Here is a 17,427-nt window from a genome sequence, read left to right on the forward strand (position 1 = left end):
AACAAATGCTGTATTATTTCTCTAATAATCCTACATTTCAATAATATTGTAAGTCAGCCCTACTTATGTTTAAGTATTCACTAGTGACCTAACCTCATCTCTCCCGTTCAGTGGCGTAGCGCACAGATTTGCAATGGAACTGCCAAGACTTTTTTATATGAAAGAAAACTCGGCCATTGATTTGCGGATCATTACGTGGCGGTTCATTCATGTTTAGTAATAAAGAAAATGCGCACATTCGTGCAAAGAGAAAGAGTTTTAGGGATTTATCCTACGGGCACTGTCTTTACTATATATCAATAATTTTGTTCTTTCAGTACACAACAGGATATTGTATCTTTCACAAGCTTTCTTGCACAGTAGAGTGCAATCCTGCAGACTTTGTGATGAAAGCCAGGAACACCCATTCTTGTTACTAGATGTCTCAGCTTGTAGTTCCAATGCGTCCAGAGGTCAGATGCCTTTGCTTTGGTGCTGTAAAATTCAGGCCAGACATCTTCTTTCTTCCCTTTGCACTTCTGTAGAAAAGCTGTGCTCGCGCTTGTAGCTGATCTTTATTTCTTCGACCAGGAAGGGTTGCCTGGTTAATTCATAAACCAGCCTCGATGGGGTTGATGACAGGCATAATGCGCGTTTTAGATAAACCGATTTGACTTTCTCCAGTTCTGCTATATTCCCTTCTGTGAGGTGTGGCCATGTGAGTTCTATTCTGTAAGTCAATATTGGCAGAATTTTAATTTTGAAAAGAATGTGCTGTGTTCAGTGACAATTTACTCAGGCTCCTTATGTCACTTCTAGATTTCACCTTCACGTATTTTGTGAACTCTGTTCCTTGCGGCTGCAAGGTGATGCCAAAGTAGCGAAAGTAATTGACACATGATAAGGGCGTCTCATTGTAATAGGTTATGTCTTTCCTCCTGAAAACCATCGTTACCATTTTGGTTTGATTTATTCTCAGGTCGATTTCAGTTACCCACTTTGCTAGATCGTTAAAGGTTTCTTGGAGGTGACTTTGAGCCTTTGTGGTGACATTTATAGTAGATTACTCTGGATCTAGAGGAAAACCTGTTGACGTCGAAACAATGTACTGAAGTAAACTATGTAGGCCTACAAGAACTAAAATAAAAAGAATGATTGCCATAACCCAAAATACGGGGCCTTAACATGAAGATAACTACTAAACCATTACTCCACAATGTTTATTCCTGTTATATTTCTTGTTCAATGTTCACAGCGCATTGAGACTACAGTGTTTTCCAGTTCTCTTCATCATCATCATCATCATCATCATCATCATCATCATCATCATCATAATACTGAACACCACTTTCATCCTTAGTTGTAAAACACTTTACCAAGCAATCCCATATACAATTGCAGATGTAGGTCCATAACTCTTTATAACGGAGAAGCAAATGCGTGCTCACAGCTTGAAATCTGTGCCAATAATGAGAGGTCGATGTTGAAAACTATGGAAATTGGGAAGAGAGAGGTGACAGATATGCTGGGAAATCATAATACTGTAATGATGCTCACTGAAACAAGAATATACGTGTGACCAATGAAATGTTACAAAGCCAACACCTGGCTGCTATAATAAATTAACATCTGTATTTTCTGAAGATGGAGCATTATGGCAAAAGCAGAGTTAGCTATAATACATATTGACAATAAGATTTCTCCACTTAAAATCTGCAACCAATGGTTGTCAGTGCCTCAAGAAAAACTTTCAGTTTTCTCCGAGCAGTTCCAACTCAATCCTAGTCTTTATCCAAATTTCATACATAAAATCCATGAGTTTAACACAGCCTCTTCACTTATCATACTTCGGGGAATTTTTATATACCAGGATAAGTCATTCGAAGTAAAGCGTCTGCAAAAAAGAAAGCTTTTGGCTGTGATTTAATCATTCACCTCTACTTGAAAATTATTCTAGAAATCCACTCATTCTTCCAACACAATTCTAAAATGCAGTTCTACAATTAACAAATATCTCCTTAGACAATAATTATGCCATATGTAGTGGCAATGATCCCCAAAACAGATAAAGACAATTGTAACCCTACAAATTATAGTTCAATAAGTCTACTAACTATATATTTCTCAGAATCTAGTTAATTTGCAATGTAAAGTGTGAGCACAATTGTGTGGAACAAATGATAAGGAAAAGCCAGACTGAAAGGAACCAAGATGCCAAGAAATCCAAACTTCCACATGTCAAGAAGCAACCTCACAGCTTGGTAGGAATGTTGGTAACTTAGGCTTGACTCACTGTGTACTATGCCTTTCCTTCTGAAAATGTCACAACAGTAAGAAGTCTTTGACCACAAGTAACATTGTTCTCTCACCATTATCACATGTATTAACATCAGCGTCTCTTTTTCAGTGGTGGCTGATTGACTGAGGCAAGTGAGGCCGGGCCTCAGTCACTTGGCTTAACTGAAATCAAATTTTATCTTTCTATATAATGTATTAGTTATTTGAATGAAGCATATATCGCTGTAGAAGCATTTGAAAACTTTGTGATGTATATAGACCTGTTTTGCAGTAAAATTCGTTCCTGAGGCCAGAATTGCTCGTGCCGGGTCTGACTTATGCATTTCATGTCCTTTTGCGGGCTTTGAGTTTGCTCTTAAAACGTTGTAGCCGAGGCACAATTCGTCTGGCCTGGTCAGGTTTCACTTCTCCCATCCATGGACCGGCCTCAAGGGTAGAGTGGGGTGGGAATAGCAGTGGTGACTTCTCTTCCTAACTAGGCCATAAATAACAAAATTCAAGCTCTTTGGCAGGCAGAGACCCACTCTATTCTCTCCCCATATATCTTAGTTTATGACACAAGCGAGGGTGTTCTACTATTGTACTTCGTAGTACAGTAGTGAATCTGGGCCAATGTTGTATATTTCGGGAAAATATAAACAGAAAGAAATGAGAGAAATAATGCTGGTGCAGTTAATTCATTGTTTTAAATAGAGAGATACCTACGACATTGCTGACAATTTTTGTGACAGATAATCTTAAAACGCGAGTTTCTATTGCATCCTGGTATGGACCACATAAATGGTTAAGTGATAATGTGGTGCAAAATAAGCTTTTCTTGGCCTTGTTTGTTGCTGTCAAAGGAAAAAAATAAAAAGAAAAAAAAAAAGAAAGGGGAATTTCAACACATAATATGGGTTGCTTCATCACACTGAAACAATCACTGAAACTCAGAGCATAACAGCTTATTTGGTGAGTGAAATTATTATTTTTCATTAATAGTAATAATAATAGACTAATAATAATAATACCGTAATAATGATATTAATAATAATAATACCGTAATAATGATATTAATAATATAATAACAATAATAATTAATATCATAAACATTCATTTCCTATCGGAGGCACTTAAACCAGTTGCATCTGGCCTCACCGAGGATTTCGATCACCGGCCACTACTGCTCTTTTTGTGCTAACAATTTCGTAATACTTCCATTAAAATTTAAAACTGCCACGAATACTGCATTATCAGCATATTCATATTAACAATCTCTCGTCTATATAGAACCTCTCAACTTTCAAAGGACCACTTTCTACTGCCACAAAATATAATAACATCACTATCACAATTTGCATTCTACAGACCAATGCCATCTCCTCTTTTTGTATACTATGCAACGTGCACCAACACCAGAGACTTTGCGCCCCATTTTTACCCAGGAATGGGTAATTACGAAGGATGTTTAGGGTTGGAAGTATATTTGTAGCATAAAATAAATACAGTTTTTCATAAGCAATGTACAAGAAACTTAATTCATTGGGTGTAATATCCAAACAAGACCACAATTAACAAGAGTAAATCTCCCCTACTCATTATAAGAAAGAAAGAATCAATGACCACAAATGAAGAGTCCACTGCAAGAATGATGGAAGTCATTTGGAATACATTTTGCAGGAGAAGCAATTGAAAGTTTGAAATGCTTAGTGCTCAAAGCTTAACTGTGATTTTCCGATCATTACTGGACAATGACTATCAATGTTAATGCCATATAACTCTCTATGTACATTCTGTATGTCTTAAGCTATGCATTGACAGTCTTGGTTCATTTTCGACAAGAAAGTGACATATATCATTCTTGCAGTGGACTCTTCAAATACTAAAGAAATACACAATATAACAATTTCTTTAGTCTATAATATGAATTACAAAATAACAAATACTAACACATGTTACAAGAGTCCTCCATATTTAAAACCCTTTACATGACATTTGACACAACTGAGTTATGAACACCAGTATATTGGCAATTATGAGGTCTATTGAATTATATTGCTTTGAGTTCCAAAAATTTCATGCAAAAGGCTTGCTGAAAGCACTGTTAGATTGAAAAGCCCCTCTAGCCATCAAAAGTTATTTTCAAAATCCTTTAATATGTGAAAGTGTATATAGGGGATTTTGAATCTATTACTGTAAATTATATACTGGAAAATGAAAGAAGTTCCCCTAACTGTATTTTCCATTCATAAACAACATAAACGAAAACATAAAAATTACCAATAAATGTAAAGTTGTCATATAAAACCATCTGAACGACAGGGAATAAGTGAGGTATTTTGTTTATTCAATTTGCAGTTAGGAAGGAAAACGGACATAAAACAGAGAGACAAGTTACTGATGTATGACTTAGTCTAGAATGGCAAAGGGACTGAAAATCCAGTTCGAAGCTAGGCTACTCAAGATCTCTTGGTCACATGACAGAACTGAATACCTGCAGTCCTAGCACTGTTGTTGCTTGGATGTGGGATGAGGGCAAACGATCTCTACATGAATAAAGATGATAAAATGGTGGAGATAGGTCGATAAAACGAAAGCAAATAGTGTTGGTAGAAATGCGTACCAAGAATGAAACAAAAGTGTGCTGGCAATAACAGTGATACAATATACCATGTACATTCACAGCTCTTATCAGTACATGATTGTACCAAACCTATTACAAATTTCAGATGACATTTCACTGTATTGAATATTAGACAGTGGTAGTTCTTACTACATGAATTGACATCAGCTCCAGGATCCATTAAACCTTACAACATCTACAAGATCATTCTAAAATAATAGAATCTTATAACCTTACAACTTCAGCATCCTCTATAGAGGCATTACGCATCCGCAGTTTTCTCTGTTAGAGATCTGAATTACACATAACATTGCAAACAATATTAACATCTCAGCAATGTTTTTATTTACATTACTAGTCGTACCCATGTGCTCCGCTGCACCAGTTAGAAATAAATATGAAGTAATTACATAATTAAAATAGGACATCTGGTCCAGGGAACATTCGTGTTTGATAGAAAGATAAATCGTTTAATATGTCACTTCATTTAAATTGTATTTAAATAATTAAAATGCAATCATTTTGGTCCAGAGACTACTCATTTAGTGCAGCATAATCTGCTTGGCTCATTACCCAATTTTTTTGCATTACATTTATTGCATATATATTTTATGTATTTTAACACGATTCAATTGAGCATAGTTAAAATCTGAATTATAAAATAATGGATTGCTAAGCTAACGTACTATTACTGCATACTAAATCAATACACTCTTGTTGTTCGTTAATTTTCTGAGATGAAAATGAATGTGTGCATAAACATTATTTTAAGAAATACAGGAAACGAATATACAGAATAGCCTATCAAGTTTTCTGTGCATAAAAAGCTATTTTAATCTTACCTGCCCTCAATTCCCTCAGAAGTTACTGTAATACTGTATTGCCATGTGTAAATTCGCAGGCCAGGATAAAAGAAGAAAGTAAAGAAGAAATCCCTGGAACTTCTGAAAATTCGACGGCATAAAGTGCAAGTACTAGGAGACAGTCATGCTAGAGGTTATGCGCAGCTTATAAGGGAAAAGATGTCTAAAAACTTCAAAGTTGGTGGATTTGTAAAGCCAAATGGCAGTTCTAAGGATGTTGTGGACACAAATATTACTAACACGACGAGTAATGATATGGGTGTATTGTGTACAGGAACCAATGACATTGCAAAGAATTGTACAGATGAAGGACTCAACAGCATTGTTAAGTTCATTCAGGATAACAAACAAACGAACTTCATAGTTTTGGAAGCACCTCACAGACATGATTTGGTGGAGTGGTCATGTGTAAACCAAGAAGTGAAGAGATTCAACAGGAAACTGGGCAGTTAGAAAGAAGTGACTTCACTAGACATGGATTACATATGAACAGCAAGGGGAAAAATCAGTTATGTGAGACAGTAGCAGACACTATAAAGAAGGAATTTTCATCGACGGAAAGTGCTACAATTGAATTGACTGGAGTGACGACACGTACCAACGTAGATGATGATCGACCTGGCAGCACTGATGATGGAAAAGAAGAAACTCAGACTCCAGTGACCACTGAGAGACCATTGCGAGTATCAACTAGGAACAGAACACCTCCCCAAAAGTTAAGTTTTGATTTTTTTATAAGTAAAGTACAGAGTGTTAGTGATAGTGGAGGTATTTCTAATAAAAGTAATGAGAACACTAGTAAATTTGAAATATTTCATCAAAATGTGCAAAGTCTAGGTAACAAGAAAGAAGACCTTGAAATACTACTCACTGATAAATCTTTTGATTTTGATGTGTTTTGTTGTACTGAGCATTGGTTAAACCAAGATGATTTAGACCTCTGTAAGTTTAATAATTTTACTCTTTTATCAAAATTCTGTAGCAAAAACAAAAAAACATGGATGCTCATGTATACTTGTAAAAACAAGTATAGAAGCAATACCATTTACATTATTTGATAATGTTAATGTTGAAGAACATTTTGAAACTAGCATGGTGGAATTCTCGAGGTTGAAACTAATTATAATCTGTATATATAGGACTCCCAGCAGTAATATCCAGAGCCTTATTGACAAATTGGATTTAATCATTCATAGTTTGCGAAATAGAAACAAACATATTATAATTTTGGGTGATATAAATGTAGATTTTTAAAATAATAATAATATTACTTGGAAATTACAACCAGTATTAAACACACATGGCTTAGTGGCAATAGTAAATGTCCCAACAAGAATAGGAAGCAGCAGTCAGTCAGCAGTTGGTCAAATCATACTAAACAAGGATTTGTGGAACTGCAGTTCTAATGTAATAACAACTGGGTTCTCTGATCATGATGCTCAAATCTTGCAGTTACATCTAGAAGATAGGAATAAAAATAATTAACAGTTCTGCTGTATACAAGAAAGTAAGATCCTTTAAGGAAGAAAATATTCAGTATCTAAATCATCTAAATCATCTACTTGAGAAAGAACTCCATATTCGAACAAACTTCAGTAAACCTTGCTTATGACGAATTCTTTAAAACATTCAATTATTATTATGAGACAGCTTTGCTTGAAATTAATATCAAATTTATAGACAATACAAAAAACTGGGTCACTACAGGGATAAGGGAATCCAGAAAGAGACTAAGATTTCTTAACAAAACATTAAAAGAGGGGAATGTGTCAAAAACGTTTAAAGATTATTATTATTATCATTACAAGAAAATTTATAATAAAGTAATAAGTCAAGCCAAAAAAAATGCACAATGATAAATTTATAAATTCGGCTGGGAACAAGTCAAAAGCTATGTGGAAAGTTATTAAAGATGAACTCGGACAAAATAGTAATGATATAAAAAATATCAACTAAAATGAGATGGTGGAGAATTATGTGACACCAATAAAATAGCAAACATATTTAACGATTATTATGTAGGTATTGCAGAAACTATACTGGGTAACAGTACACAGATTAAAAACAATAATATAATAAAACACAAGGATAATTGTAATAGCATATTCCTAAATCCTACTGATGAAACAGAAATTACGGAAATTATTAAACAATTTGGGAATAAAAGATCAGCTGGCATCGATGGGATTCCAGATTTTATTATCAAAAAATGTTTTCTAAATATAGTTACTCCTGTAACTTTCATAGTAAATCTTTCACTGTCAACAGGCCAATTCCCAGATAGTTTAAAGATGGCAAAAGTGAAACCCTTATATAAAAAAGGACCACAGACGGAAGTACAAAATTATAAACTAATCTCCTTACTCTCTGTTTTTTCTAAGAAAACTGAAAAGGTTATGCACAAGAGGCTTGTATCATTTTTAACCGAACATAATTGTTGAAAACCAACATGGATTTTGTAAGGGTAAATCAACTAATACGGGAACTATAAACTTTTTAAAAAGAGTATATAAATCTATTGACAAGAAAGAAATTGGAATAGGATTATTTTTAGACCTCTCAAAAGCATTTGATCTAGTGGATCACACTATTTTGTTGGAAAAATTAAAAACTATTGGAATTAGAGGCTTGGCACCCAGTTGGTTTACTTCTTACATGGAAAATCGTGAACAAAGAACAGAGATCACTTGTAAAGAAAATGGTAAAACAATAAATTATCTGTCTGAAAAAAAGCATAGGGTATGGTGTTCCACATGGTTCAATTCTTGGACTAATTCTATTTTTGATATATATAAACGATTTAGAGTCATACATCAGCCATGGAGAACCAACTTCCTTTGCAGATGATACCAGTACCTTTTTATCAGGAAAAGATGTCAATACAATGGGTTTCCTTATAGAAAAGACAATAAATCAACTAGTGGAATGGTTTGAGAGAAACAGACAGGTAATCAATAAGTCGAAAACCATAGTCATTTCTTTTCATCATTCACAAAATAATAATTCTGAGTGGCCGGTCATAGAGTATCAAAATGAAACAATTCAATATTCTAACAGTACAAAATTTCTTGGTATATGGCTAGATGAATATTTAAAATGGTCTGTATACCTTCAGGAACTAGAGAAGAAATTAAGTAAAATTTGCTTTGCCTTGCATCATCTATTGAATCTGCTCGCACATTGTACTTCGCATACTTTTATTCTATCCTAACGTATGGTATAATCTTTTGGGGTAATTCACCCAATGCAATCCAAATATTTAAACTACAAGAGAGAGCCATTAGAGCCATAGTTCAAGTGTCTCAAACTACCAGCTGCAGACCATTCTTCAAAAATTACATATCTTGCCATTACCCTGCATTTATATTTATGAAACCTTAAATTTTATCAAATATAAATTGCATAACTTTCCTACAAATTCAGACACACACCAGTAAAATACAAGAAATAAAGATAATATTTTTATTGAAAGTTTTAACACAACTCTATATAAAAACAGCTTCATTCATGCTGGTCTTCTTATGTACAATAGCCTACCAAATTATCTTAAAGAAATATCTGCACATCAGAAATTTAAGAAAGCACTTTATAAAATTTTAATCAAAAATTGCTTTTACAGTATGAACGAATTTATTGAAAATTGTCATAACTGAATAGAAAAAGAAAGCCTTACTTCAAAAAATTTTACTTCCTTATTTCCAGATCCTGACTTCGAGAAGGATGTCTTCTCATGAAGGATGCGATGGTTGAAATTGACTCCTGACTTCAAGACATACTGCAAACGGGACTTATAGCCGAAATCGACCGACCTGTAATTTTCTTCAATCAAGTTCCAAGTTTTGTATATTTGTATTTGTGTTGCATTTAATTATAGTTATTACTGTACTTTCATGTATATTATGTAATTAATTATTAGTTTGTAAATATGACGTGTCTCATATCATGTATATGATCAGTGGATGCAATAAATGATTATGATTATGTCCATTTAGAGAAACTACACTTTCCAATGGTGAAATAATAATTAATTATACAAATCGGTTAATTTAGCTTCCGATATTACTTCATACAAACACAGAAACATTCTCTGTAGGCTATGTTTCATAGCTTTCAATTGTTGTTGTCCAAGGCCCCTTATAGGCGAAGTCATTTGTTTTTATTTAATTGCAGCACCTTAGATGCATTATTTTAATTTTAAAACTCCTTTATCTCATTAAATATCAGTCCTATCAAAATTTTGCATAGAATAAAACTTATCGGAAATCACCTTTAAAAAAAACTTTTGTTATGTAACATTTTTCATGAAAATTAATAATAAGGGAGATATTTCGATTTATTTAATTCAAGCTTCCTTATAACCCTCTTTTAAAGAAAGTATTTTGAATGCCATATAGTCTAAAATCTAAGTTACAACGAACTTAATTTATATTTCAATTTTCATATTAATCGGTTCAGCCATTATCGCGTGAAAAGGTAACAAACATACAGACAGACATAGAAACAAAAATTAAAAAAAAAGCGATTTTCGGTTTCAGGATGGTTAATTATACATGTTAACGCCAATTATTTTCGGAAAATCGAAAATTACAAGAAAAATTTTGGCTACAGATTTATTATTAGTATAGATGTAGACAACATCAACATCGCTTTCATTTAAGGACCTTACAAATTCTCGTCAATACTTCCACTAGTAGTCTGATAGTAAAATTTTTTCCGGAATGGTTCCGAGTCTTCTGGTTCCAAAGAACTCCAAAATAACGGCAAGCATGTGGCAGAAGGTAACAATCACCCAACTGATATGTTATTCCATTCCGAAATTAGTTGTTTCAAAAATTCCAGATCATAATGCAAATGGAACCATGATAGCTGTTCTATCAACTATATGTGCAGTAATTTACAAGAACAAACTACAAAATATTATAATTTTATTATTGCATCACTTCTTCTGGTAAATAAACGATATATGTATACTACGCAATACTAATCTTATTAAACTTTTAAAATTTTATTTGTAAGAAACACTGAGGTTAGTTGAGCTACATTTGCAATATTATGTTATACAAAATTTAAAAATAATACAATATGGTGCATTTCCGTCAACGAGACCGGTTCTCTTTCAGTTGTCTTGTGAAGTCACAGAATGATCCAATGAAATTTTTTTTAGTTGGTTTTTTAACGACGCTGTATCAACTACTAGGTTATTTAGCGTCGATGAGATTGGTGATAGCGAGATGGTATTTGGCGAGATGAGGCCGAGGATTCGCCGTAGATTACCTGGCATTTACCTTACGCTTGGGGAAAACCTCGGAAAAAACCCAACCAGGTAATCAGCCCAAACGGGGATCGAACCCGCGCCCGAGCGCAACTTCAGACTGGCAGGCAAGCGCCTTAACCAACTGGGCCACGCCAGTGGTTTGATCAAATGATCCAATGAATTGTCTTCCTTCTTCCCCAGACATATATGTTTAGTATCATGAAAGTGGAAGTAAAGCAGATTCAGAAATAAAAAGAATAAGGTTTTATAATTTTTCCTCATTGGATATATAACTTAAAAATGACTTCGGACTGTAACAGACACAACAATATTGCAATTGGAAATAGCATTGATTCTAGTTGCAATACAAATAGCAAAGAATATGAAGTTGATTACTCAGAGTGATTGTAGACACATCAAAAAGATTTTGTACCAATGACATTTTTTATTAAGGCTTTAGTCAAAGATAATATTATAGGGATTTAACAGTACTAAGATCTTTGGTAAAACAAATTAACTTCAGGAACTCAACTGTTTCAGCATTATACCCATAGTTTGATTAGCTATAAATTGTAGACCTACAGGCAAATTAAATTTGCTGAGAATATAGTGGTCTAAAGCAGATAATTTTTTGAAATGGCATTGAATACGGCAATACAGGAACCTATCTCTCTTTTTGAAAGGAATAGAATTGTTATCATGCGTCAACAAGGTCTAAGTATGAGAAATTGCTCTTGAAGTTGGAAGATCCCATATTGACCTTGTTTGGACATGTAAAAAATTTCAAGATATTGGAAATGTTGAGGATAGGCCACGAAGTGAATGTCCAATGTCAACTAGAGCTCATGAAGGCCGCCATCGTGTATTAGTGGTTCGTAGTAACCCACTGCAGAATGCAACAGAATATTACCAACGGCTTTTAGATGCTACTGGAAGGCGCATTTCTACATAGGGAATAAGGAACCGTCTTCATCGTGCAAATCTGCAATCAAGACGTCCTTGGAGGACACTGAAGATGACTCCTGCACAACAGCGGTCCTTAGATGACAGGCACCGGGTACTGTTTTCTGATGAAGCGTGGATCTGCTATCACCTGATTGTCGTCGTCAACGTGTGTGGAGTCAATCTGGTCAAGCAGTTCTTCATGTCCCATTTGGGGGTGGTACAATCATGTTCTGGGCCGGACAGCACTTGTACCTGCTAATGGTAATGTTACTGAAGTCCAGTATAGAGACTTCATCCTAGAACCCACTGTTGATAACTTCATTCTACAAGATGATAATTCCCGAGCACCTCGAAGTCGTCTTGTAGAAGAATACATTAGAGAAGCTGGCATTATGAGGTTGGAGTGGCCCGCCAACTCAGCAGACATGAATCCTATTGAACATACCTGGCATCAGCTAAAATCTGCAGTACGGCGATGCAGAAACCCTCCAGACACCCGGGCAGAACTCAGAGATGCAGTCATTCAAGAGTGGGATAGACTGAACCAACAATCCATTAATGATCTTATTAACAGTATGGCTTACTGCAATGCAAAAGAGAGTATTACACAATATTGAATAAGTAACTCCAGTGCTGACATATGCACAGTGTCATTTGCTTTAGTCCATGGGTTGTTGTTTCCAATAAAAATTCTCTTGAAAAAATATGCTAAAGTATTCATATGTTATTATTTCTCCATCTCTATTTTCCACCACTACTAACACTGGAAAACCTTCTTAACAGTTTAACATTAGCAGTTCTTTCTCTTTAAGACGCTTACAATTTCCAGGTTACCTTTTCTTTCTGCAATTGACAATGGACTATCACCATACATGTTACGGGCAGTAACATCAGCGCCTTTATCCACTAGGAGTCTCACAATCTCCACATTACCTCCTTCTACAGCAGCGAATACTGGACTCTCACCATCCTTGTTACATGCATTAACATCAGCGCCTTTATCCACTAGGAGTCTCACAATATCCACATTACCTTCTTCTACAGCAGTGAATATTGGACTCTCACCATACACGTTACATGCATTAACATCAGCACCATTATCAATTAGGAGTCTCACAATATCCACATTACCTTCTTCTACAGCAGAGAATACTGGATTCTCACCATACATGTTGCATGCATTAACATTAGCGCCTTTACCAATTAGGAGTCTCACAATATCCACATTATCTCTTTCCACAGCAGTGAATATTAGACTCTTACTTAACTTGTTACATGCATCAACATCAGCGCCTTTATCAATTAGTAGTCTCAAAATATCCAAATTCCCAGATAAGAGTGCAGTGAATATTACACTGTCACCATCCTTATCACATACTTTAACATTAGCGCCATTTTCTATTAAGAACTTCACAACTTCCGCATGGCAACCAGAAATTGCATAATATAAAGGAGTTTGTTTGCACGCATCGTCTGTATTAACATTTGCACCTTTGCCAACCAGCATCTTAACAGTTTCTAGACGACCTTTGACAGCAGCCCAGAACAAGGGAGTTCTGTGATCAGAGTCTCTCATTTCTAGACGCTCTTTCGTTGTTGTATATACCGAAGTCTTCTCAGTGTCTAGATGAAGTTGGTTGTCATCCCCAACCAAAGCCCTTTTCTTTAGAAATCCTTCTGTTTCTTCAGCCTCGAGCAAAAATTCTACCAGTTTCGTTTGTCCTGCAGAAGATGCTATGTGTAACAATGTGGCAGTAATAGCATTGGGATAAATATTCGTATTAAAATGTGCCTCAAGGGGATGATTCACACAAAGGCCACATTTAAACATCAACTTTGCAATATTCACATATCCCTGTAATGCAACAATCTTCAAAAGTCTGCACAAAAATTGATCACCTTGCTCACCCTCGATCAATTCCATAGTGAATATCATGTCACTACTTTCAGCACCGCTGCCCAGCAGCATGTCAGCAGCTGACCACGCTTGTATCTTGTCAGCAAGTGTCAGGGGTCGCCAGTGAAACACTCCATCTTCAGCGTTACAATCACAATGATTCTGCAATAATAGTTCAATGATTTCACACACAGTTTTATTAGGTGAAAAGTTACTGCTTTCAGCATGATTGATAACTGCTAAGTGCAAGGGTGTTCTCCCACCCTTATCCTTTCCATTCATATCACATTCAGGGGAGGACAGCAATTTGAGAACATAATCTTTGTCTTCATTTAGGATGGCAGTATGCAATTCAAATCCTTCTGCCAGAATCCTATCAAAAAACTCTCTCACGATTACGAACTCTTCTCTCAATAATATCTGTTTTATATATTCTCCTTCGTGTTCGACATTTTTTGTGAACCACTTCCCGGCAAAGAACTCTAGAAATGTTCTGTGTATGAACATTGCTTTGGAATTTACAATTTGAGCAACAATTCCGCTCTTCTCATTTCCATTTCGAAATTGGTCCTGGAAACCTTCAACTCGTCTCATAATATCCTTAGAGGACTGTAGTCTGTTGAAGTCTTCAGTCGTCAGCAAGGAATGCACGGCACAGGCCATGTGGTCGTTCACATACTCTTTCCTCAGAAGCCGCAGTATCCGATGCTGCACCAGATTTGTTACATCTACTCGGCCCTTTTCAGAAACAAAGATATTCCACTTTCTATCTACAAATCTGTTAGCTAGTTCCAACAAATTCAGTTTGCGGTCAATGTTCATCTCACCTGACTGACAAAAATGAGAAGCTTCACTTCGAAATACTTCAGCTAACATGCGAGTCTGCAGAGGAATTTCTGTGAATTGGCCAAGTTTGTCATTCAACGAATTTCCTGTCACTTCCAACACACAGGCAATAAATATGTCTAAGTTATATGGACCATCACTCATATCATTCCAAAGTTTAGCAAGGAAATCATGTTGATCCTGCTTTGTGAATGGCTGAAGTTCAAATGAAAGACGTGAGAACGATTCCTCTAGCATCTCCTTCAGAAAAGAACGAGAAGTGATCCAAAGCTGTTTGAATTTACAGTGGATAATAAATTGTCTTAACATGTGTAACACCTTCCCTGTATAATCCGGGCAGATCTCATCAAACCCATCTATCAGTATCACAATATTGCCACCATGATCTAACTCGTGTTTGAACAATGACTTAGCGAAGTCATTCTTGAACTTTCCTGCTTGTAACAGAAGTTCAACTGCAGAATCTGAACAACCACTCAGGTAATCAATGTGCTCACTCAGAACTACAGTGACCACCCAACAAGCAGGTTCACGTCGCTTGAATTCTTGAGCTAAGGTAAAAATTTCTGTTGATTTTCCCATTCCAGGGTGAGCCACAAGCAACTTGACCTTGTCAGAGAGCAGCATCACTTCCTGCAAGCTTCTGATCGACGTTTTATCCATTAAGTGAGATTTAATATAGGACACACTACCCTTGGACTGTTTCCAAATAAAGCCAGTCTCTTCTTTATGAAGCCAATGGACTCGTTCAAATACGGTTTTGGCCTTGTCAAAATCATCTTTTCCTCCAATTACAAAACAGCGACACACACCTTCGTCAGAATGTTTTGTTTCATCAAATATCTCTACAATTTTCCTCAGAGCCTGCAGTGAAACTCCACTTACAACTAAGCACTCCCGGTCATCAGAAAATACTGTCTCACTCACATGTTCCCTACTACAAAACTTACGAGGTATGTAGTGTTCACTTTGTTGAGTGAGTTTATCTCCAATGCTTTCGGCAATTCCAGAGACCAACTGAGTTACAATTTCAGCGTTCGCTACTTTGTCGAACACGGTGTTGTCAACTAATGTGTTAAGTGTGATGGACTCACCTTGGAAATGTATTTTGCAATCTAATACTTGTGTCTTTGATTCCTCATTCAGTTGCCCAAAGCGAAACTCGTCTTTGTGACTGAGACATTCTATTTCCATTCCATTCTCACTGTCGTCAATCACAACAAGGGTCTTTCCTAAACCTAAATTGTGGACGACCTTTTCTATTGCCTCAACCCAGCCATCAATTACAAGCACATCACATCCAGGCCAGCGACCCCACAATACCAACACTTCACTCATTCTATCCTCCAACACGTTGGCATCTACCAGAATCTTCTTGTCAACGCTTTGGTGAACTTTGAGACAAGTGAGAGCGTTAGAATTCTGAACTCTCAGAAGTCCTCCGCCTTCCGGTAACTGCTGTCTAAATAAATTCAACTCTCTTTCATCAAATTGCAGATTAAATTTTGCGAGCTGATCTATTTTTGCTTTATTTAAGTCATCAACACTGCACTTCACTATATCCTTCCAAAACTGAACATTTTCCGTGAGGTAAGAACCAGGGCCTTCCATCCAGTTCCTTATATCAGTCAGAAATGTCTGGAACTGACAATCAGTCCCCAATGCCATATGAAGTTCATTTCTGATTAAGGAATCAAGCTGCTTCAAACTTGATTGTTCTGTGTATAACCTGAACTGATGGAGGAACTGATTGAAGTCAGGTTTGTTCCTTAACTCGGGAAAGTCATTTTCAGAGAAATGTATGCATTTTCCTCCTGTCATGAGAACATTCTGGACATCAGTATCAACAGCTTCACCTTCAGCCACAACAGCATTTGTGTAAACAACAAACTGCACATCGCTGAATGGACCCCACCGTTGTAGATCAGTTTTGTCTTCCCAATGCTTCTTCAGATCGCAGTAAGAACTGTAGAGCTTCTCGATTGTGAAGATTCTGCGTACTGTGTATAATCTCTTTCTTTCCGAGACTTGTGCCCCTAGCTTATGTTTCAACTGTACAAAAGCTGCTTTACCATCAATGCTCAATACCAAATCATCGAACTGTCCAGCTGCATCCATGTTGGAGACAATATGAAAGCTCTTTCTCACATTGATCAGTTTAAGGAAGAGAAGTCCAGCTATTTTGACTTCATATATATACCCTTCATTTCTCCAGGCTGCACCTGTCTTCTCGTAACCCTGTAAATAAACAAAACATAAGCAGTATCTACGTGAGATGCCTTAGAGTCATTGCTATTACGGGTATAATGTAATTGTTATATGAAGGCATGCGTCTAATTTGGATAGTAAATTTTATATATCCAACTAATATATAATTATTTCACAATTCCTTGCAGTGTAATATTGTGTTAAAAACTGAAGAGTTAGCTATATTAGAATAAAGAAAAGATTTGGGCTTAGTTGGCTTATAAATCATCAACCTCTATATTGGTAACAATGGAAAACTAAAATATTTTAATTTGGCAGTTGTGGCGAGTGTTGAAATTCCAGTACCAGTCTGCTCGGAAGATGGATAACACATAAATATGATTTTTATTTTATGAATACAGTAGTTGGTTTTCAATGTTCGATTTTAATTAATTATTTTAACGTGTTGGCACATGTATATCCTTTCAGTTCTATTATAGTTTTTCATAATAATTAGAATAATATGGACTGGAGGGTTACATAAACTTTGATGTTT

The 17,427-nt window shown here is 35.8% G+C and overlaps 1 protein-coding gene across 3 annotated transcripts in view; it reads right to left on the minus strand.

Annotated features, from left to right (window-relative positions):
- Nucleotides 1-3,764: 3,764 nt before the first annotated feature.
- Nucleotides 3,765-17,427, minus strand: part of LOC138691880 (uncharacterized) — a 117,856-nt gene continuing 104,193 nt past the window's right edge. For all 3 annotated transcript variants that reach the window (XM_069814451.1, XM_069814450.1, XM_069814452.1), the window contains one exon: nucleotides 3,765-16,922. In XM_069814451.1, coding sequence (XP_069670552.1) covers nucleotides 12,732-16,922 — 4,191 coding nt within the window. In that variant the 3' untranslated portion in view covers nucleotides 3,765-12,731. The remainder of the gene's footprint in view (nucleotides 16,923-17,427) is intronic.

Source organism: Periplaneta americana, chromosome 16 (genome assembly GCF_040183065.1).
Source record: "Periplaneta americana isolate PAMFEO1 chromosome 16, P.americana_PAMFEO1_priV1, whole genome shotgun sequence".
Classification (NCBI taxonomy): domain Eukaryota; kingdom Metazoa; phylum Arthropoda; class Insecta; order Blattodea; family Blattidae; genus Periplaneta; species Periplaneta americana.